The following is a 25,006-nucleotide window of genomic DNA, read 5'->3' on the forward strand; positions in this document are numbered from 1 at the left end:
TTAAAATTTTTGAAAGGAAGACTTTAAATGCTAGACAGCATTATAAACCTAATAAAATAATCACACAACACAGAATATATAATTAAACTAAGTTAAATGAACAAAAACATTTGTTAAACAGCATTATAAACCTAATAAAATAATCACACAACACAGATTTTACTTGCATTTTTCTGCAAACAGTTCTTTCTATGCATTCCAATCTGGACTGAGTTATAGACAGGAAGATCTTGTTCTTTTGAAATCTGTTCGATAGCTCAGGTCTGGTTAAACTGATTAATTTCAGCTTGCTTGGCTTTGCTGCAACACAAGCGGACAGCTCCACCTACTGGCTGTTTTAATAAATGCACTGCTTCTCAATGCTTTTCAATAGCAGTCACATGACTGGAAAAAAGGTTGTTATTCTGAAACAGTGTAAATTGAACCGTTGTAAAACGAGGGCCACCTGTATTGTCCATCCTGAAATCTTTTCCCCACTTCAGACTTTCGGTCTCACTGACTACAGGGGGGGGGGGGGGGTCTATGATGAACTAAATTTATTACCAACTCTTCAGGCAGGAAGTTCCTTTTATGGCAATTCCTTTAAAGTTTGACAAATGTCTGCTTTCAACTCTGATGTGTAATCAGTAAGGGGGGTTGTGTCACCTACCTCAGTCATTCACAAGTATTTTTTATATCAAAACAGCTTCATATCATATAGATGCAATATTAATCTATGTGATACATATATAGTTTATCTAATGTTACTCAGCAATACCCTGACAACTGTATGTATGTACTGTATAGAAATGTATTTTTAATAACAAAATAATTCCAAACAACCCCTAAACAAATATAATAAAAACATTACAATAATTTGTCTGATGGGCAGCACTCCCAAAGATGTATTTAAACTCTATTTTTGTAAGGTGTACTAATCTCTCTCTCTCTCTCTCTCTCTCTCTCTCTCTCTCTCTCTCTCTCTCTCTCTCACTCTCTCTCCCTCTCTCCTCTCTTCTCTCTCCTCTCTTCTCTCTCTCTTCTCTCTCTCTTCTCTCTCTCTTCTCTCTCTCTTCTTCTCTCTCTTCTTCTCTCTCTTCTTCTCTCTCTTCTTCTCTCTCCTCTTCTCCTCTCTCTCTCTCCTCTCTCTCTCTCTCTCCTCTCTCTCTCTCCATACCGATCAGCTAATTAACAGCTGCAGTTGGACTTTCTCCCTCTTGCATGTATGTACTGTATGTATGTATGTACATATGCATGTATGTACTGTATGTACTGTATGTATGTAATGTATGTACTGTATGTACATATGTATGTACTGTATGTATGTATGTACATATGCATGTATGTACTGTATGTACTGTATGTATGTAATGTATGTACATATGTATGTACTGTATGCATGTATGTTCTGTATGCATGTATGTACTGTATGTATGTATGCATGTATTGTATGTATGAATGTATGTATGTATGTATGTTCTGTATGCACTATGCATGCATGTATGTACTGTATGTATGAATGTATGTACTGTATGTATGTATGTATGTTCTGTATGCATGCATGTGTGTACTGTATGTATGTACTGTATGTATGCAATGTATGTCTTGTATGCATGTACTGTATCTATCTATGAACTGTATTTATGTATGTTCTGTATGTATGTATACAAGATAAAAAATTGAAGGAGTACCTATATGTAAATAATCCACGCACCCCTATATTTTACTCAGTTCCTAAAATACACAAAGACAGTAAGAGGCCCCCAGGTAGACCTATAGTTTCCAGTGTACAATCTATATATTCAAATATTTCAATTTTTCTAGATAAAATACTTCAGCCAGAAGTTAATAAAATGTCATCTTATATCAAAGACACCAACCATTTCCTAGAGAAAGCAAGGGTACTTGAATTTCCATCTAACAGGTTTATACTTTTTACAATGGATGTAAAAAGCCTGTATACATGTATTAAACATGAGACAGGCATATCAATTGTAATGAAGAATTTAACAAGTAACAACAAATGTACAGAACTTCAGGGTTTGTTCATTGAAGATATGTTAAGACTAATTTTTTTTGGAACTACTTCTTGTTTTAAGATGAGTGGTATGTTCAATTGAGGGGAACTGCTATGGGGTCCAATGTTTCCCCATAAGATGCCAACCTATTTATGAATGAAATTGAAGAAAGGGTCATCTATGAAAATATGAGATTTAAACAATATGGCTCCGTTTGGTGGAGATATATAGATGATGTTTTTGGCATATGGTGGGGCAACATTGGCTCCCTGAAAGAGTTTGTTAAAGATTTAAACTCATCTGTGAATGGTTTAGAACTGACAGTAACTTATAGCGAAGAAAGTGTAACTTTTTTAGACACTAAGATAAGCAAAGTAGGCAACAAACTAGAGTTTGACTTATACACCAAAGACACTGACAAAAATACTTTATTAAGATTTGATAGCTTTCATCCAAGGAGATTGGTTGAATCACTACCAAAAAGTCAGCTATTAAGGGTTAAAAGAATTGTCAGTAATAAACATAATTGTAACCATAGAATTAAAGAGATGTCAAACAGATTCTTAAGAAGAGGTTACTCTAAAAAACTAATTGAAGAAAAAAAGACAGATATTTTTGAGGAAGATAAACAAAAAAGGAGAGTCAATAACAAAGAAAATAGAATGGTCTTCATATCTCAATACAGTCCTCTTAGTAATCAAATATCAAAGAGTGTACGTAGACATTGGCATATACTGAGGGACTGCAATGACAAAATACCCATATTTAAAAATCCTCCACTAATGGCTCATAGAAGAGTGAAAAATCTAAGAGATCATTTAGTTAAATCAGATGTAGGCCCCAGCAGGGGTAGTATACAATCTAACATTAGTGGTAAGAACTTGGGTACATACCCTTGCCTAAATTGTATGAGTTGTAGTTCTATAATCAAGGGCAAATATTTTTATCACCCTCATAATGGCAAACAGTATAAAATCAATGGATTTTATACATGTGACACTACATATGTTATATATCTCATTAAATGCCCATGTTCCCTTGTATATTTAGGTGAAACCACCCGCAAAGCAAGAGACAGGATGAGCCAACACCGTTCCAATATACGGTGTGGTAATACCGATGCTCCAGTCTCTAGTCACTTTATTGAGAAGGGACATAACATTAGCCAGATGAGATGGCAGATTATAGACCACATACAGACTGAGAGAAATGGTCAGGACAGGGAGAAATTGCTCAGGCAAAAATAAACTTGGTGGATACATAAAATGGAAACAATGGTCCCAAAAGGCCTTAAAGGGACATTAAACACTTTGAGATGGTAATATAAAATGATACATTGTATATAATAAAACAACTCTGCAATATACTTTCATTATTTATTTTGTCCTCTTTGCCTGTAATTCCATTCTGAAATTGTGAGCTTTTCAGTTCCTGTTAGAAATGGAAGTGCAGAACACTGTTAAATCCAGAACAACCATTGGCTGCACACTCTAGTGACCTATTTATAACTGACCCTAATTGGCCACAGCAGAGAAGGTAACACAAGTTACAACATGGCAGCTCCCAGTGTTTTATAGACACTAAAACTTTACACTTATTTTGTCACTTTTTAAACAACTAATGAAACTTTAAAAAATACATCTGCATGTTAGTCATGGACTAATCTTTTCTTTGAATGCATCATTCTATCTAGCATGTATTTAGTGTTTAATGTGCCTTTAATAGAGATTTAGACATGTCTGTGTATTTGTAATCCCTTTCTTTATAATTTCAGATATATTTATAAATAATTTAAAAGATGAGATAAATAGAATCATGAGCACCATCAAATAAGTGTAATAAGTGTAATAAGGTATCCAAAAAATTCTGTACATATCATTTTTTAGAATTAGATTTCGATTAGAGATAAAGTTTAGCAATAGAGAATGTAATATATGGATTCACCACTAGGTGGTGATAGAGATGTATGAAATTCAGGGAATTTGCCCTTTGGCGCCAAAGTATATGATATAAAAGTTTGCAATACATATTGTTAACCTATGCATGATTAATGGGTATTAACCCCGAAATGTTGCTGTTATTTTATATCCTAAATAAAGAATTTTTGCTACTTGGAGTGCTGTGGACATCCTTACATTATGTATACATGTATGTGCTGTATGTATGAACTATATTTATGTATGTATGTACTGTGTGTATGCACTCTATGTTTGTATGTGTGTACTGTATGCATGTATGTACTGTATGTATGTGTACTGTATGCATGTATGTATGTACTCTATGTTTGTATGTGTGTACTGAATGCATGTATGTACTGTATGTATGTATGTGTGTACTGTATGCATGTATGTACTGTATGTATGTATGTGTGTACTGTATGCATGTATGTACTGTATGTATGTATGTGTGTACTGTATGCATGCATGTATGTATGTACTGTATGTATGTATGTATGTGTGTACTGTATGCATGCATGTATGTATGTACTGTATGTATGTATGTATGTGTGTACTGTATGCATGCATGTATGTATGTACTGTATGTATGTATGTGTGTACTGTATGCATGCATGTATGTATGTACTGTATGTATGTGTGTACTGTATGTATGTGTGTACTGTATGTATGTGTGTACTGTATGCATGTGTGTACTGTATGTATGTATGTATGTGTGTACTGTATGCATGTATGTACTGTATGTATGTGTGAACTGTATGCATGTGTGTACTGTATGTATGTATGTATGTGTGTACTGTATGCATGTATGTACTGTATGTATGTATGTGTGTACTGTATGCATGCATGTATGTATGTACTGTATGTATGTGTGTACTGTATGTATGTGTGTACTGTATGTATGTGTGCACTGTATGCATGTATGTACTGTATGTATGTATGTGTGTACTGTATTATGTATGTACTGTACGTATGTATGTGTGTACTGTATGTATGTATGTGTGTACTGTATGCATGTATGTACTGTGTGTATGTACTGTATGTATGTATGTATGTATGTACTGTATGTATGTATGTATGTGTGTACTGTATGTATGTATGTACTGTATGTATGTATGTATGTATGTACTGTATGTATGTATGTATGTGTGTACTGTATGTATGTATGTGTGTACTGTATGCATGTATGTACTGTGTGTATGTACTGTATGTATGTATGTATGTATGTATGTACTGTATGTATGTATGTATGTATGTGTGTACTGTATGTATGTGTGTACTGTATGTATGTGTGTACTGTATGTATGCATGTATGTACTGTATGCATGTATGTACTGTATGTATGTGTGTACTGTATGTATGCATGTATGTACTGTATGTATGTGTGTACTGTATGTATGTGTGTACTGTATGTATGCATGTGTGTACTGTATGCATGTATGTACTGTATGTATGTGTGTACTGTATGTATTTATGTATGTGTGTACTCTATGCATGTATGTACTGTATGTATGTATGTGTGTACTGTATGTATGTGTGTACTGTATGCATGTATGTACTGTATGTATGTATGTGTGTACTGTATGCATGCATGTATGTACTGTATGTATGTATGTATTGTATGTATGTATGTATGTGTGTACTGTATACATGCATGTATGTACTGTATGTATGTATGTATGTATGTGTGTACTGTATGTATGTGTGTACTGTATGTATGCATGTATGTACTGTATGTATGTGTACTGTATGCATGTATGTACTGTATGTATGTGTGTACTGTATGCATGTATGTACTGTATGTATGTGTGTACTGTATGCATGCATGTACTGTATGTGTGTACTGTATGCATGTATGTACTGTATGTATGTGTGTACTGTATGCATGTATGTAATGTATGTATGTGTACTGTATGCATGTATGTACTGTATGTATGTGTGTACTGTATGCATGTATGTACTGTATGTATGTGTACTGTATGCATGTATGTACTGTATGTATGTGTACTGTATGTTTGTGTGTACTGTATGCATGCATGTGTGCACTGTATGTATGTGTGTACTTTATGCATGTATGTACTGTATATATGTGTGTACTGTATGCATGTATGCACTGTATGTATGTGTGTACTGTATGCATGCATGTACTGTATGTATGTGTGTACTGTATGCATGTATGTACTGTATGTATGTATGTGTGTACTGTATGCATGCATGTATGTACTGTATGTATGTATTGTATGTATGTATGTGTGTACTGTATGCATGCATGTATGTACTGTATGTATGTATGTATGTGTGTACTGTATGCATGTATGTACTGTATGTATGTGTACTGTATGCATGTATGTGTACTGTATGCATGTATGTACTGTATGTATGCGTGTACTGTATGCATGTATGTACTGTATGTATGTGTACTGTATGCATGTATGTACTGTATGTATGTGTGTACTGTATGCATGCATGTACTGTATGTGTGTACTGTATGCATATATGTACTGTATGTATGTGTGTACTGTATGCATGTATGTACTGTATGTATGTATGTGTGTACTGTATGCATGCATGTATGTATGTACTGTATGTATGTGTGTACTGTATGCATGCATGTATGTATGTACTGTATGTATGTGTGTACTGTATGTATGTGTGTACTGTATGTATGTGTGTACTGTATGCATGCATGTATGTATGTACTGTATGTATGTGTGTACTGTATGTATGTGTGTACTGTATGCATGTGTGTACTGTATGCATGTATGTACTGTATGTATGTATGTGTGTACTGTATGCATGTATGTACTGTATGTATGTGTGTACTGTATGCATGTGTGTACTGTATGTATGTATGTATGTGTGCACTGTATGCATGTATGTACTGTATGTATGTATGTATGTGTGTACTGTATTATGTATGTACTGTACGTATGTATGTGTGTACTGTATGTATGTATGTGTGTACTGTATGCATGTATGTACTGTATGTATGTATGTACTGTATGTATGTATGTATGTGTGTACTGTATGTATGTATGTACTGTATGCATGTATGTACTGTATGTATTTATGTGTGTACTGTATGCATGCATGTATGTACTGTATGTATGTGTGTACTGTATGTATGTGTGTACTGTATGCATGCATGTATGTACTGTATGTATGTGTGTACTGTATGTATGCATGTATGTACTGTATGTATGTGTGTACTGTATGTATGTGTGTACTGTATGTATGCATGTGTGTACTGTATGCATGTATGTACTGTATGTATGTGTGTACTGTATGTATGTATGTATGTGTGTACTCTATGCATGTATGTACTGTATGTATGTATGTGTGTACTGTATGCATGTATGTACTGTATGTATGTATGTGTGTACTGTATGCATGCATGTATGTACTGTATGTATGTATTGTATGTATGTATGTGTGTACTGTATGCATGCATGTATGTACTGTATGTATGTATGTGTGTACTGTATGCATGTATGTACTGTATGTATGTGTACTGTATGCATGTATGTACTGTATGTATGTGTGTACTGTATGCATGTATGTACTGTATGTATGTGTGTACTGTATGCATGCATGTACTGTATGTGTGTACTGTATGCATGTATGTACTGTATGTATGTGTGTACTGTATGCATGTATGTAATGTATGTATGTGTACTGTATGCATGTATGTATGTACTGTATGTATGTGTGTACTGTATGCATGTATGTACTGTATGTATGTGTGTACTGTATGCATGTATGTACTGTATGTATGTGTACTGTATGTATGTGTACTGTATGCATGTATGTACTGTATGTATGTGTACTGTATGTTTGTGTGTACTGTATGCATGCATGTGTGCACTGTATGTATGTGTGTACTTTATGCATGTATGTACTGTATATATGTGTGTACTGTATGCATGTATGCACTGTATGTATGTGTGTACTGTATGCATGTATGTACTGTATGTATGTGTGTACTGTATGCATGTATGTACTGTATGTATGTATGTGTGTACTGTATGCATGCATGTATGTACTGTATGTATGTATTGTATGTATGTATGTGTGTACTGTATGCATGCATGTATGTACTGTATTTATGTATGTGTGTACTGTATGTATGTGTGTACTGTATGTATGTGTGTACTGTATGCATGTATGTACTGTATGTATGTGTACTGTATGCATGTATGTACTGTATGTATGTGTGTACTGTATGCATGTATGTACTGTATGTGTGTACTGTATGCATGTATGTACTGTATGCATGTATGTAATGTATGTATGTGTACTGTATGCATGTGTGTACTGTATGTATGTGTGTACTGTATGCATGTATGTACTGTATGTATGTGTGTACTGTATGCATGTATGTAATGTATGTATGTGTACTGTATGCATGTATGTACTGTATGTATGTGTGTACTGTATGCATGTATGTACTGTATGTATGTATGTACTGTATGCATGTATGTACTGTATGTATGTGTGTACTGTATGCATGTATGTACTGTATGTATGTATGTACTGTATGCATGTATGTACTGTATGTATGTGTACTGTATGCATGTATGTACTGTATGTATGTGTACTGTATGTTTGTGTGTACTGTATGCATGCATGTGTGTACTGTATGTATGTGTGTACTTTATGCATGTATGCACTGTATTTATGTACTCTATGTTTGTATGTGTGTACTGTATGTATGCTTTTTTATGGATATTGTAAATCCCCATAGGAGGATACTCATTTACACTATGGAAAAAATGTTAACACACTAAATTAGCCCATACCTGAAGCACTGGAAATATTTAAAGGGCTGTCATACATCTCTAGGAAGATTTGTGGTGTTAGAAATTCACTGGTTTTGATTAGCTTGTGCACAACGGCCTCCCGAAGCAGAAGCTCTGGTGCCAGTGTGGGCAGGTGCTGTCCTGGTCCTTTAGTGCCAGGCTGAAAAAGAATATATATTCTGATATTAGCTGCCTGCTTCATGTGAACGGGAACTGAGTATTGTACAGTTAAGCATTCCTAGTGTTGCAGAAGACCTGATTCTAGAAATATACTTCAAATGGTAAAAAAATATTGGATAATAATATTACTATCATGACATTTAAAGGGACAGCAATAGCAAATAGGTACATGAAACCCACAACTTTTCTTTCATGATTCAGATAGAGCCTATCATTCAATACAACTTTCCAATTTTCTTCTGTTATCAAATTTTCTTTGTTACCTTGGTATCCTTTGTTGAAAAACAGGGAAGTAAACTAAGGAGTGTGCACGGGTTGACAGCACTATATGGCAGCAGTTTTGCAAGAACACTAGATGGCATCCCTATTTTATGCTATGTATTGTTCCATACATGTGCACGCTAACTACCTAGATATCTCTTCAACAAAGAATACCATAAGATCAAAGCATGGAAACATTTTTTTAAATCATATGCTCTGACTGAATAATGAAAGAAACATTTGGGGTTTCTTGTCCCTTTTAAAATAACACGTTTTTGGCTGTCTTTGTACATGCTAAATAAATGTGTAAAGTTTGATGAACATTCATTCCCCCCCCCCCCCCCCACCTCAAAAAGTTTATTTGCCCTATGTAAAGTACATCTAGTTAAAGGGATAGTCTAAGCCAAAATAAAGTTTCATGATTCAGATAGGGCATGTCATTTTAAACAATTTTCCAATTTACTTTTATCACCAATTTTGCTTTGTTCTCTTGGTATTCTTAGTTGAAATCTTAACCTAGGGGGTTCATATGCTAATTTCTTAGACCTTGAAGGCCACCTCTTTTCAGAATGCATTTTAACAGTTTTTCACCACTAGAGGGTGTTAGTTCATGTATTTCATATAGATAACACTGTGCTCGTGCACGTGACGTTATCTGGGAGCAGGCCCTGATTGGCTAAACTGCAAGTCTGTCAAAAGAACTGAAATAAAGGGGCAGTTTGCAGAGGCTTAGATACAAGATAATCACAGAGGTTAAAAGTATATTAATATAACTGTGTTGGTTATGCAAAACTGGGGAATGGGTAATAAAGGGATAATCTATTTTTTAAAACAATAAAAATTCTGGTGTAGACTGTCCCTTTAATCACTAGACATTTGAATGCTAATTCGTAATGAAAAACTGATTATTATTTTTTCTTTTTTTTTTTTTTTTTTTTTTTTTTTTACAAAACGAATATCCAGATAAATGCACCAACTAAATTGAAATAATACGAATAATTACTGACAACAGTCATTTGTTTCCTTTAAATTACCTGGAGTTAAAATATCTAAATCTAGTGCACTGGAGAGCAGAGCTAATTATGACCCTTTGTCTCAGAGCCCAGGCTGCACTAATGAGAGGCTTAGCGGTGCGGATCCCAGGGCCTGCGTTAAAGGAGAAGGTCCTTTAGCGCAGTCCCAGGGATCTGACACACTAAGATTTCTAACATATCTAATCCTCACTGGGGTTTTCCAAACGGATCTGACGGTGCCCTATACCACCAGTAGAGGAGGGGGGAAGTGCATCATCCAGCAGATTGGATCTTTTGCAATGCTAGCTCCTTTGGGACTCAATTGCAGATGCTGTACTGCTATTGAAAGGAATTGTGAGATGCTGTGACGCTATCCACATGGAGTATGTACATTAACTGAATGTGCCTTAGTCTTGACTGGACAAAAGGGTATGGTGCATTGGTATTGAATATACTGTGAGAGGTACAGCTCATACAGCCGGTCAGGTCTGGGTGGTGGTGAGCTGTTTCCCCCACAGGTGTTTCAATTGCATCAGTGGTATTGGAGTCCTATTAGTTGCGGCACTGATATCAACCTCTATGGGTGGCTCAGCGTGTGTATAATACATTATGTACTTTAACACTGAGTGCAACATAGCCATTCTTGGTTAGCTTTTAGCCACCTTCTCTTTCTTTTGGATTTCAAACATTATTAAAATGAAAATTGTGGCTGCCAGCACCATGTGATTGTAATTAAATATATTTTGATTAATTAGTGAGCACAATTAACACATGAGTATTTGGGAAAAATAAAAAAATGGTATAAGTTTTCTGGTCTGATGAAACCTAAACTGAGCTTAGTGTCAGAACATTATGTGTGGCAAGTAGCAAACACTGCTTATCACTCTGAAGACACCATGCCCATGGTTAAGCATGGTGGTGGTGGTACCATTATGTGGCAGGGAATGAAAAACTGGTCAGGAATGAGGGAAAGATGGATGTAGCCAAATACAGGGCAATTCTAGAAGAAAATCTGTTTCAAGCTACAATATAGAAGAAACTGAAGAAGAGATTCATCTTCCAACAGGATGACAACCCTAAAAACCTGGAGTGGTTTAAAATCCAGAATCTGAATATTTTTCAAGGGTCCATTCAAAGCCCAGACCTCACACCTATTTAGTAAGACTTGAAAGTTGCTGCTCTAACAACAGGTCTAATCCAACCTGACAAAGCAGGAGCAACACTGCCAGGAAGAATGGATCTAAATGTGCACAAATGCAGTTAAGCAAGTATTTACCTGGTGTGAATTCTTATGAAATCAACAAAAAGAAAATGTATGCTTACCTAATGGGATATTCACCTCCTGGTCAGCAGGAGGAGGCAAAGAGCACCACAGCAGAGCTGTTAAATAGCTCCTCCCTTCCCTCTCACTCCAGTCATTCGACCGAAGTTAGGAAGAGAAAGGAAAAAAAGCCAAAGTGCAGAGGTGTCTGAAGTGTACATAACCCACAACCTGTCTTACAAGAATAGGGTGGGCCCTGGACTCATCATGTCAAAAAAGAAATACATTTATCAGGTAAGCATACATTTTCTTTTCTTTTTTAAGACACGATGAGTCCACGGATCATCTTAATTACTAATGGGATTCAATATCCAAGCTAGAGTACACAGATGATACGGGAGGGACAAGACAGGGAACCTAAATGGAAGGCACCACTGCTTGAAGAACCTTTAACCCCAAAAGCTGCCTCAGCCGAGGCAAAAGTGTCAAATTTGTAGAACTTTGAAAAAGTGTGAAGAGAGGACCAGGTTGCAGCATTGCAAATCTGCTCCACAGAAGCTTCATTTTTGAACGCCCATGAGGAAACAACAGCCCTTGTGAAATGAGCCGTAACTCTCTCGGGAGGCTGATGTCCAACAGTCTCATATGCAAAATGTATTATACTCTTCAGCCAAAAAGAAAGAGAAGTAGCCGTAGCTTTCTGTCCCTTACGTTTTCCTGAGAAAACCACAAACAAAGAAGAAAACTGACGAAAGTCCCCAGTGGCCTGTAAATAAAACTTTAAAGCACAGACCATGTCCAAATTGTGCAGAAGTCTTTCCTTCTGAGAAGAAGGATTTAGGACACAATGAAGGAACAAAAATCTCCTGATTAATGTTCCGATCAGAAACAACCTTATCTGAATGGAAAATAAGATAAGGTGATTCATACTGTAATGCTGAGAGCTCTGACACTCTCCTAGCAGAAGAAATAGCCACAAAAAATAAAACTTTCCAAGATAGCAACTTAATATCTAAGGAATGCCTAGGCTCAAACAGAGCCCCTTGAAGAACTTTGAGAACTAAATTAAGACTCCATGGAGGAGTAACTGGTTTGAACACAGGCCTGATCCTGACCAAGGCCTGACAAAAAGATTGAACATCTGGGACATCCGCCAGACGTTTGTGCAACAAAATAGATAAAGCAGAGATCGGACCCTTTAGAGAACTCGTCGATAAACCCTTCTCCAAACCCTCTTGGAGAAAAGACAAAATTCTAGGAATCCTAACCCTACTCCATGAGTAGCCCTTGGATTCACACCAATAAAGGTATTTACGCCAAATCTTATGGTAAATCCTTCTAGTCACAGGCTTACAAGCCTGAATCATGGTCTCTATGACCGAATCAGAAAACCCCCGCTTGGATAAAATTAAGCGTTCAATCTCCAAGCAGTCAGCTTCAGAGAAACTAGATTTGGATGAAGTAAAGGCCCCTGAATCAGAAGGTCCTTCCTCAACGGAAGTCTCCAAGATGGTAGAGATGCATCTCCACCAGATCTGCATACCAAATCCTGCGAGGCCAGGCCTGTGCTATGAGGATCACCAAAGCCCTCTCCTGTTTGATTCAAGCAATTACCCGAGGAAGAAGAGCAAACGGAGGAAATAGGTATGCTAGACTGAAGGTCCAAGGGACCGCCAGAGCATCTATCAGTTCTGCCTGGGGGTCCCTGGACCTCGACCCGTATCTCGGGAGCTTGGCATTCTGACGGGATGCCATGAGATTCAATTCCGGTTGACTCCACTTGAGAATTATGTTTGAGAACACTTCCGGATGGAGTTCCCACTCCCCCGGATGAAAAGTCTGCCTGCTCAGAAAATCCGCCTCCCAATTGTCCATCCCTGGGGTGTGGATCGCCGATAGGTAACAAGAGTGGGCTTCTGCCCACTGGATTATTTTGGTTACCTCTGTCATTTCTAAGGAACTCCTTGTTCCTCCTTGATGACTGATGTAAGTTACTGAAGTTATGTTGTCCGACTGGAACCTGATAAACCAGAGAGAGGCTAACTTGGGCCAGGCCAGAAGAGCATTGAATATTGCCCTCAGTTCTAGAATGTTTATAGGAAGAACAGACTCTGACCAAGAGTCCAAACTCCCAGCGCCTTGAGAGAACCCCAGACTGCTCCCACCTCAGAAGGCTGGCGTCTGTTGTCACAATCACCCAAGATGGTCGGTGAAAGCAGGTTCCCTGGGAGAGATGATCCAGAGACAACCACTATTGAAGAGAGTCCCTTGTCTCCTGTTTCAGAGTTATCCGAGGAGACAAAAGTCTGCATAATCTCCGTTCCATTGCCTGAGCATGCTTAACTGGAGAGGTCTGAGATGGAAACGAGCAAACGGGATGATGTCCATCACCGCCACCATCAGCCCTATTAACTCCATGCACTGGGCCACTGACGGCCAAGGAGTGGACTGAAGGACTCAGCAAGTATCGATAATCTTTGATTTCCTAACTTCTGTCAGAAAAATCTTTATGGACAAGAAGTCTATTATGGTTCCCAGAAAAGTGACTCTTGTGCCTGGAACTAGGGAACTCTTTCCCAAATTTACCTTCCACCAGTGAGTTCTCAGAAAAGATAACACTATGTCGGTGTGGGATCTTACTTGTTGAAAAGATGGCGCCTGGACTAGAATGTAGTCTTGATAAGGCGCCACCCCTATGCCTCGTGACCGAAGTACCGCCAACAGAAACCCCAGAACCTTTGTGAAGATTCTGGGAGCAGTGGCCAGGCCGAAAGGAAAAGCCACAAACTGGAAGTGTTTGTTCTGGAAGGCAAATCTGGGAACTTGTGATGATCCCTGTGAATAGGGACATGTAGGTATGCATCCTTTAAATCCACAGTTGTCATAAATTGACCCTCCTGTATTAAGGGAAGAATGAAACAAATAGTTTCCATCTTGAAGGACGGAATTCTGAGAAATTTGTTTAGACTCTTTAGGTCTAAAATTGGTCTGAAGGTTCCCTCCTTTTTGGGAACCACAAACATATTGGAATAAAAACCCTGACCCTGTTCCTGTACTGGGATGGGAACAATCATTCCCAGGGCAGAGAGGTCTCTTACACAATGTAAGAACACCTCTCTTTTTGTCTGGTCTGCAGATAATCTTGAAAGAAGAAACCTGCCTCTGGGAGGAAAACGTTTGAACTCCAATTTGTATCCCTGAGACACTATTGCTATTGCCCAGGGATCCTGAATGTCCCCAACCCAAGCCTGAACGAAGAAGGAAAGTCTGCCCCCTACCAGATCCGGTCCCAGATCGGGGGCATGCCCTTCATGCTGTTTTGGATTCAATAGCAGGCTTCTTGGATTGTTTACCTTTGTTCCAAGACTGGTTGGGTCTCCATGTAGGCTTAGATTGTTCCTGCTTAGAGGAGGAAGAGGAAGAATTTCCCTTGAAATTTCGAAAGGAACAAAAATTACTCTGTCGTCCTTTTTATTTGTTTCTCTTATCCTGAGGAAGAAGATGACCCTTACCTCCCGTGATATCAGATATAATTTCCGCCAGGCCTGGTCCAAACAAGGTCTTCCCCTTGTAAGGAATCGCTAGAAGCTTAGACTTAGATGACATGTCCGCAGACCAAGGTTTTAACCATAAGGCTCTGTGGGCTAGGACAGAGAAACCCGAACTCTTAGCTGCCAGTTTAATAATCTGAAGGGAAGCGTCCGTAATAAAAGCATTAGCTAGCTTCAGAGCCTTTATCCTGTCTTGGATCTCCTCCAAGGAAGTCTCAGTCCTGAGAGACTCAGACAGAGTATCAAACCAATATGATGCTGCACTGGTGACAGTAGCAATGCACGCAGCTGGCTGCAATAGCAGACCCTGGTGAACATAAATCTTTTTTTAAGTAAACCCTCTAACTTTTTGTCCATAGGATCTTTGAAAGCACAACTATCCTCTATGGGAATAGTGGTTCTCTTGGCTAAGTTGGAAACAGCCCCTTCCACCCTAGGAACTGTTTGCCAAGCCTCCTTGAAAGAGTCAGCTATGGGAAACATCTTTTTAAAAATAGGAGAGGGAGAAAAGGGAATACCTGGTCTCTCCCATTCCCTAGTAACAATCTCCGAAGCTCGCTTTGGCACTGGAAAAACGTCTGAGTAAGAGGGATCTTCAAAATATCTGTCCAACTTACTCGACTTCGCAGGAGCGACCACTACTGTGGAGTCACAGTCGTCTAAAGTAACCAAAACCTCCCTGAGCAACAGGCGGAGGTGTTCTAGTTTAAACCTAAAAGTTACAACCTCCGAGTCAGTCAGAGGCAATGAACTCTGAGTCTGACATTTCGCCTTCAGATGGAACCTCAATATCCTCCTCCTCAGGTCCTTGGGAGGGTACTTGCGAGATTGCCACCATTGCATCAGAAACCTCACTTACTGCATGTCTGGCTTTCCTTTTACGTTTGCCTTGCAGCATTGGGAAAGCAGACAACGCATCAGAAATTGTGGAAGACATGAGAGTAGCTATATCTTTCAAGGTAACTCCAGAGGGTACTAGAGCAGAAGTACAGGGCACTGCTTGAGCGGGCGTTAAAGTTTGGGACACATGGGGAGAAAGCTGCGGCATACTTTGAATCTCATCATTAGACTCTTGAGAAACATCCGCTTTTGAAAAATTTTGGTCAGGAAATATCTTTTCACTATAACTTGAAGCCCTCTCAATACATGAGGGACAGAAAGGGATTGGTGGTTCCACATTTGCATCCAAACACATGGAGCAAGCAACACTTTGCAAGTCTCCTGTGTCCATACTGATTCACAAAAACATAAATCTGCATTAAAAACTTTAATTTTGACAAAAAAAGTTTGAATGTAAAAAATGTTACTGTCTCTTTAAATTTTAAACTAAAACTTTTTTACTGTGTGTGATAAAAACGTGTACAAGTAGTATACACAAATAAAAAAGATACCCCTACACCTCAGCAGCTCTGCTGAGGTGCCCATCTGACTGCAAAAACAGGAGCCTCTCTCTCCTTCTGGTCAACAATCCGGACTCGATAGGGAACGATTTAACAGCTCTGCTGTGGTGCTCTTTGCCTCCTCCTGCTGACCAGGAGGTGAATATCCCATTAGTAATTAAGATGATCCGTGGACTCATCGTGTCTTAAAAAATAAATATTGTTTTGTTTTGGTATTAATTCCAGGTTGTAAAACTAACAAATGTGAATAGTAGTGGGACTTGCATACTTATGCAACTGTTACTGGTACTGTAAATAATTAGACATGTGCGATTCGGTTTGGTTCGATTCGGAAATTCGGAAAATTCGGAAAATTCGGATCGAACCGAATCTCCGAATTAAAATAGTTCCAAATCTACAGAATAAATCAGAATAACTTCGGATTTATTCAGTAGAATCGGATGGCCATGGATTACACTAGTATTGTACAGTATATTAGGTTATATCACTCTGCTATGGGTTACACCTAATGTACAGTACATAATACTAGTCTAATCCCACCTAACACTTACTGAAATTCCAAATTTCCGAACCAAATCAAACCGAATCCAGCCGAATTTATTTGAATCCGAATGAATCCGAAACAAATCCAAACCAAATTTATTCGAATCCGAATGAATCCGAAACAAATCCGAACCGAATTGATTCAAATTTTTCAGAATTCGAATCGCTCCGAACTGAAATTAGAAAAAATCCAAATCGATCCGAACCAAATTTTTTCGCCATGCACATGTCTATAAATAATTTTGTTTGTAGATAGCTGCTCAACAGATCTCACCGTTATACTGTCGGACACAAATGCTACCAGTCTCAAGAGCAGGGTAAGACTGTCTTCCAGCAAGTTCAGCTCAGGTTGCCCATCGCTCGTGTCCTCCAGGTAAACTGTGGGAAATCTGACAGTGTGGGAATACCACCTGGGAAGGAGCCTCTCCGGGATTTTGCTAGAAATCACTAGGATCTTGGAATTTTGGAGAATTGAGCTGAAAGTTATAAAATGTTTGTTATTATTTATACAGGATGATTGCGAGACATCTATATACATAAGGACACTTAAAGGGACATTAAACACTAAATTAACGCTAGAAAGAATGATGCATTCAAAGAAAAGATTAGTCTAAGAATAACAGGTAGATATATTTTTTAAAGTTTCATTAGTTGTTTAAATATTGACAAAATAAGTGTAAAGTTTTAGTGTCTAGAAAACAATGGGAGCTGCCATGTTGTAACTTAGGTTACCGTCTCTGCTGTGGCCAATTAGGGACAGTTATAAATAGGTCACTAGAGTGTGCAGCCAATGGCTGGGTGGGATATAACAGTGTTCTGCACTTCCATTTCTAACAGAAACTGAAAAGCTCACAATTTCAGAATAGAATTGCAGGAAAAGGGAACAAAATAAATAATTAAAGTATATTGCAGACATATATATATATATATATATATATATATATATATATATACTGTATGATTTATCATTTTATATTATCAAACCCCAAAGTATATAATGTCTCCTTAAAGAGACTTTAATTTTATTCTAAGTTGATTATTTAAGCTGGTTGAACACAATGTCTCTGATCTAAAATATATCATTATTGATCATGTCCCCCCGCTCCCCAGAAGGGGGGGGACAAAGCCAAATTGTTATTACAACGTGAGTCAAGGTGGATTTTAAACTTGGGTACCATGGTTCCCCAGGGATTGAATGTCCACCTGGATTGGCACTGTTATTTATAGATATCCCTTTAAAATGGAGTATCTTATTCTGTTAGCAGTTTCCACACTGCCCTCCCCCCTTGCTTATCTAGTTTAGTCATCTATATTAGACATATGTGTACAGCCTCCTATGTTTTATACAACTAATATTGCCATTGTTCTAATTATGGGTTTAACCTTTAATAGGACCTCTTCAAACATACAATCGTATGGACATAATGCAGTCTATACTGGATTCTGTCGATTGAATTGTATGATAGCTTAATACGGGCATTTGCCACTTATGTGGATATTATAGTATACTTGGCACTCAATTGGTTATTTCTTCACTCACATAGTTAGGATATATTATATCCCTCTGTTTTTGAATGATAACCTTTAATTTACCTTTATCAATATTATGTAGCCTCATCCATATTAGTATCTATAATATGGCCTTTGTCTCTTGTATCTGTACCCCGCATAACATGTGTATATTTTGCAAATACTGCCCGCACGCCATTTGTTTTTAACATATGTTTTTAATTGAGCACAGGTCTGCCATACGGCGTCCGGTTGCCATGGCAACCTATGACGTAGGTGTGTACCACGCGATTGCTGGACTACTGGAACGCCGCCGATAGAACCACCGATGGAAGTTGGGTTCTAATAAATGGGGTAAGTTCACCACTATTCTGTAAATATTGTCTGAGGACAGGGGAAACCCCGAAACGTCACTTTCACCTTCATTAAACAGATGTTGTTTTCAAGACCCGTGAGTGCTTTTTACTTTTGGATACGTGAATTTGCTTTAAAAGCACCCCGGGCAGGATACATGATTACAGGTCACTGTGAGTGCTATACCATCCTGGATAATTATATATATATATACGTACATACACTGGAGTCCTTCCCAGTCAAACACCTTGCCATATACCATATCCCTATTAAAAAGTGTATATATGCGTGTAATACTTTTTAAATTTGTTTTGCATGTGTTTTGTGCAACTTTTATTTTTTTTCACCCTTACAGTTTACTTAAGGTCCTAAGTCATGCTAAGTATTGTAGCGGAGTCTTCGGCTTTCGCTTGAGTTAAAACTATAACTTTCAACATGTAATTTGCACACAAGTTAGCTCGTTCATGATATCTATTGAAAATATAGAGGAGATGAAAAAAGACAAGAGCGCAAAGGAGCCTCTCTAAGAGTAAAAGTTTTACTAAGCACTCAATTCAGCGCAAAATACAGTAATATACATACAAAAGTTAAAATCAAACAAGCAGTGTGTGACAATATCACCATATGTTTCTCCCCGGCAGACAAGGGTAAGTCTTTGCAGATTGCAAGAAGCCGTTTGAACTTCCAAATTTTACCGCCAGCAGGACGGCTGATTTCAGGCTTGCATAAGAGGAGAAACGTGTTAAACTCAACGCGTTTCTTCTGGTATCCACCAGACTTTTTCAAGAGGAATGTTACACAGCTGACACGCTCCTAGCATAGTGTAAGTGAACACTTCACCGGTACATAGCCTGGGTCATGATTGGTTACTGAGAATTCCATCAGCTTGGAGTATATTTGGATACAAGGTCTGTCAATCAAGATCACTTAACTATTTCGACCCGGTATTCATCAGAACCACTCAGTCCCTATAATATGAGCGGTAACACGGTAGTACATAATAGTTAGGCCGCTCAAAACAAATGTGGTACAAAAACAGCTAATATAATACTTGATACATTAATTATCATTGACATTTCATAAATTACACGTTTTAAAAGTAATCTGAAAACCATAAAAACTACTAAAAAGTAAAAAATGTAAATAACATATGCAATACAATAACAAAAGATACAATACTTGATACAGTTGTTTGCGTAAAATACGCCTTTAAATTGACTTAGAAGCATCTTAAAAAATACTTTAAAACAAGATAGGGTTTAGCACAAACGAATGTGAACATCTTATATAAGAGGATAAATGTTTGATAAAACGTTTAAATAGCCCTAAAAACTTATGAAATCTACGCTTGTATGCAAAGCTTGCGTGAAAAAAAGGAAAGGATTTTATGTGAATGTCTAACTTAGCCACTAGCGGAAAATGACACCGAATTCCACATATAATGAGATATTAAACTAACACAAGAACCTCTTTCAAACTAAGGTGTAAATTGACCTATGTAGGAAAGTGTCCCTGCTCTATTCGTGATAATCAAAGAGATTAAAAACAAAAAAGAAAAGTATTCTGTTAAAATGCAATTTTTAAAAAAAAGGTAAATATAGAGGGTGTTAGCAGATACCCCATAACCCTCCAGAATAAATTACATAAATCTAGGTCAATATTAAGTCCATATGAACTAGATGAATTAAGAGTTTTCAGTTCATGGATCCAATATGTTTCTTGTTGGCAGAGGGCTTTAAGTCTATTGTTGGAGAAACTGGGTACTATCCAATCTAAAACAAAAACCTTTAAACTTTGGGGATTAGAATTATGAAAAATTCTAAAATGGTCTGAAACACTGTGCGATTCTACTTTGTTCTTAATATTATTCCAATGTTCACTAAATCTAGTTTTGATCATCCTCTTGGTTCTCCCTACGTAGCAACATTTACATTCGCAAGTAAGCAGATATACTACATAAATAGATTTACATGTAAATTTGTGTTTCACCTTATATGTCTTGGTGTTGTTGATGTCATTAAATGAATCACCTTTTTGTATGTGCTTACACATTCCACATCTAATTAGATTACAAGGCCAAGTGCCATTCCCCCTACTCAGCCAGTTGGATGTAGGAATGGTATTATTAAAAGATCTTAATTTAGACGGGGCTAGAATTCTTTTAAGGTCTTTATTCTTTTTAAAGGTAATGAGTGGTCTTTCAGGGAGGATATTACCCAGGACAGGGTCACTAGTTAAAATGGACCAGTGTTTTTTAAGGATCTTTTCAATGTCCTTACTCCCCTGACTAAAAGTTGTGATGAATCTGACTTTTCAATGTCCTTACTCCCCTGACTAAAAGTTGTGATGAATCTGACTTCATCACGACTTTTAGTCAGGGGAGTAAGGACATTGAAAAGATCCTTAAAAAACACTGGTCCATTTTAACTAGTGACCCTGTCCTGGGTAATATCCTCCCTGAAAGACCACTCATTACCTTTAAAAAGAATAAAGACCTTAAAAGAATTCTAGCCCCGTCTAAATTAAGATCTTTTAATAATACCATTCCTACATCCAACTGGCTGAGTAGGGGGAATGGCACTTGGCCTTGTAATCTAATTAGATGTGGAATGTGTAAGCACATACAAAAAGGTGATTCATTTAATGACATCAACAACACCAAGACATATAAGGTGAAACACAAATTTACATGTAAATCTATGTATGTAGTATATCTGCTTACTTGCGAATGTAAATGTTGCTACGTAGGGAGAACCAAGAGGATGATCAAAACTAGATTTAGTGAACATTGGAATAATATTAAGAACAAAGTAGAATCGCACAGTGTTTCAAACCATTTTAGAATTTTTCATAATTCTAATCCCCAAAGTTTAAAGGTTTTTGTTTTAGATTGGATAGCACCCAGTTTCTCCAACAATAGACTTAAAGCCCTCCGCCAACAAGAAACATATTGGATCCATGAACTGAAAACTCTTAATTCATCTAGTTCATATGGACTTAATATTGACCTAGATTTATGTAATTTATTCTGGAGGGTTATGGGGTATCTGCTAACACCCTCTATATTTACCTTTTTTTAAAAATTGCATTTTAACAGAATACTTTTTTGTTTTTAATCTCTTTGGTTATCACGAATAGAGCAGGGACACTTTCCTACATAGGTCAATTTACACCTTAGTTTGAAAGAGGTTCTTGTGTTAGTTTAATATCTCATTATATGTGGAATTCGGTGTCATTTTCCGCTAGAGGCTAAGTTAGATATTCACATAAAATCCTTTCCTTTTTTCACGCAAGCTTTGCATACAAGCGTAGATTTCATACGTTTTTAGGGCTATTTAAAAGTTTTATCAAACATTTATCCTCTTATATAAGATGTTCACATTCGTTTGTGCTAAACCCTATCTTGTTTTAAAGTATTTTTTAAGATGCTTCTAAGTCAATTTAAAGGTGTATTTTACGCAAACAACTGTATCAAGTATTGTATCTTTTGTTATTGTATCGCATATGTTATTTACATTTTTTACTTTTTAGTAGTTTTTATGGCTTTCAGATTACTTTTAAAACGTGTAATTTATGAAATGCCAATGATAATTAATGTATCAAGTATTATATTAGCTGTTTTTGTACCACATTTGTTTTGAGCGGCCTAACTATTATGTACTACCGTGTTACCGCTCATATTATAGGGACTGAGTGGTTCTGATGAATACCGGGTCGAAATAGTTAAGTGATCTTGATTGACAGACCTTGTATCCAATTATACTCCAAGCTGATGGAATTCTCAGTAACCAATCATGACCCAGGCTATGTACCGGTGAAGTGTTCACTTACACTATTTATGCTAGGAGCGTGTCAGCTGTGTAACATTCCTCTTGAAAAAGTCTGGTGGATACCAGAAGAAACGCGTTGAGGTTAACGCGTTTCTCCTCTTATGCAAGCCTGAAATCAGCCGTCCTGCTGGCGGTAAAATTTGGAAGTTCAAACGGCTTCTTGCAATCTGCAAAGACTTACCCTTGTCTGCCGGGGAGAAACATATGGTGATATTATCACACACTGCTTGTTTGATTTTAGCTTTTGTACGTATATTGCTGTATTTTGCGCTGAATTGAGTGCTTAGTAAAACTTTTACTCTTAGAGAGGCTCCTTTGCGCTCTTGTCTTTTTTAATCTCCTCAGTATCGCTTTGGGAGGGAGTTAACAGAGACCCTCCGTTCACAAAGAGCAGCAGCTTCACACGCCTTCACATACCACGGCGTTGGGGATACGACCACTCCTATCTGTGGAATTAACAAGCTCACTTTCAACTCTACACCTGTTTGTGGTTTGAATCAGGGACATACTCTCCATCTCAAGGTCAGTGATTAAATTTGAGCTTAAGAGACTATTGGGACATTCCTGCCATTTCGGACCCAGGTGCTTTAGTCCTCGGACTTTGTGTATTTTCCATTATAGGTGGACTAAGTGTATCATTTTACCATATTGGGCATAACTATACATGCACAATTACATCAATTACTATACCTTATTACCGGTATAGGGAAGCGCTTTTGTTTTTTCTAATTTTCCTATTAAAAATATAGGTTGCGCTCAAGCGAAGTAACCCTTCTCTGGTTAACGTGGTTTACCATGGACCTATAATATGAAGTTGTGCCCTTATATTAACACGACCCAGCGATATCGCACATTGCGTCCCGCGCTATCATTAGCGCGCCACTTGTTATTTGGCCCTTCATGTGTATTGCTTGATAAACACTACTCCCATACCTGTACTGGTGAACAGTGACAAATCCACAACGCTGCCGAAAATAAAAGTAGGTTTATTCAACACAGAAACATCAATTAAAACTGTAATACATTTTAAATTACCTTCTTCTCCACAGTAAAGTAAAATGATTATATACAATACCCACATCATAGCTAGACACAGTAAATAGGGGAGACAATCTCACCTACCTTGTACCCTGCTCCTGAATCTGAACAAGGTCCTGTAGAATTGCATACAGAATCTCACTGGAAGACTGCAGAGATGAGAAATATAACATTAGTATTGACTGGAGGACACAGGTTATTGCTGAAATCCAAATTAGCAGCCTAGCACCTACCTCTATAACAGATCACAATTAAGCAGGCTAGCACATAGCACCTACCTCTATAACAGATAACAATTCAGCAGCCTAGCCGATAGCACTTACCTCTATAACAGATCACAATTCAGCAGGCTAGCACATAGCACCTACCTCTATACCAGATCACAATTCAGCAGCCTAGCAGATAGCACCTACCTCTATAACAGATCACAATTCAGCAGCCTAGGCGATAGCACCTACCTCTATAACAGATCACAATTTAGCAGCCTAGCAGATAGCACCTACCTCTATAACAGATCACAATTCAGCAGCCTAGGCGATAGCACCTACCCCTATAACAGATCACAATTCAGCAGCCTAGCAGATAACACCTACCTCTATAACAGATCACAATTCAGCAGCCTAGCAGATAGCACCTACCTCTATAACAGATCACAATTCAGCAGCCTAGCACATAGCACCTACCTGTATAACAGATCACAATTCAGCAGGCTAGCAGATAGCACCTACCTCTATAACAGATCACAATTCAGCAGCCTAGCCGATAGCACCTACCTCTATAACAGCTCACAATTCTGCAGCCTAGCCAATAGCACCTACCTCTATAACAGATCACAATTCAGCAGGCTAGCAGATAGCACCTACCTCTATAACAGATCACAATTCAGCAGGCTAGCGGATAGCACCTACCTCTATAACAGATCACAATTCAGCAGCCTAGCAGATAGCACCTACCTCTATAACAGATCACAATTCAGCAGCCTAGCCAATAGCACCTACCTCTATAACAGATCACAATTCAGCAGGCTAGCACATAGCACCTACCTCTATAACAGATCACAATTCAGCAGGCTAGCAGATAGCACTTACCTCTATAACAGATCACAATTCAGCAGCCTAGCCAATAGCACCTACCTCTATAACAGATCACAATTCAGCAGGCTAGCACATAGCACCTACCTCTATAACAGATCACAATTCAGCAGCCTAGCCAATAGCACCTACCTCTATAACAGATCACAATTCAGCATCCTAGCCAATAGCACCTACCTCTATAACAGATCACAATTCAGCATCCTAGCCAATAGCACCTACCT

The 25,006-nt window shown here is 37.8% G+C and overlaps 1 protein-coding gene across 1 annotated transcript in view; it reads right to left on the reverse strand.

Annotated features, from left to right (window-relative positions):
* Positions 1-8,740: 8,740 nt before the first annotated feature.
* LOC128641666 (testis-expressed protein 47-like) overlaps positions 8,741-25,006 on the reverse strand; it is a 37,447-nt gene continuing 21,181 nt past the window's right edge. Inside the window, exons 4-6 of the mRNA XM_053694199.1 lie at positions 23,776-23,840; positions 17,235-17,436; positions 8,741-8,911 (exon numbers count right to left, since the gene is read on the reverse strand). Of these exons, the coding sequence (XP_053550174.1) occupies positions 8,741-8,911; positions 17,235-17,436; positions 23,776-23,840 (438 nt within the window). The remainder of the gene's footprint in view (positions 8,912-17,234; positions 17,437-23,775; positions 23,841-25,006) is intronic.

The sequence above is a fragment of the Bombina bombina genome, chromosome 11, assembly GCF_027579735.1.
Source record: "Bombina bombina isolate aBomBom1 chromosome 11, aBomBom1.pri, whole genome shotgun sequence".
Classification (NCBI taxonomy): Eukaryota; Metazoa; Chordata; class Amphibia; order Anura; family Bombinatoridae; genus Bombina; species Bombina bombina.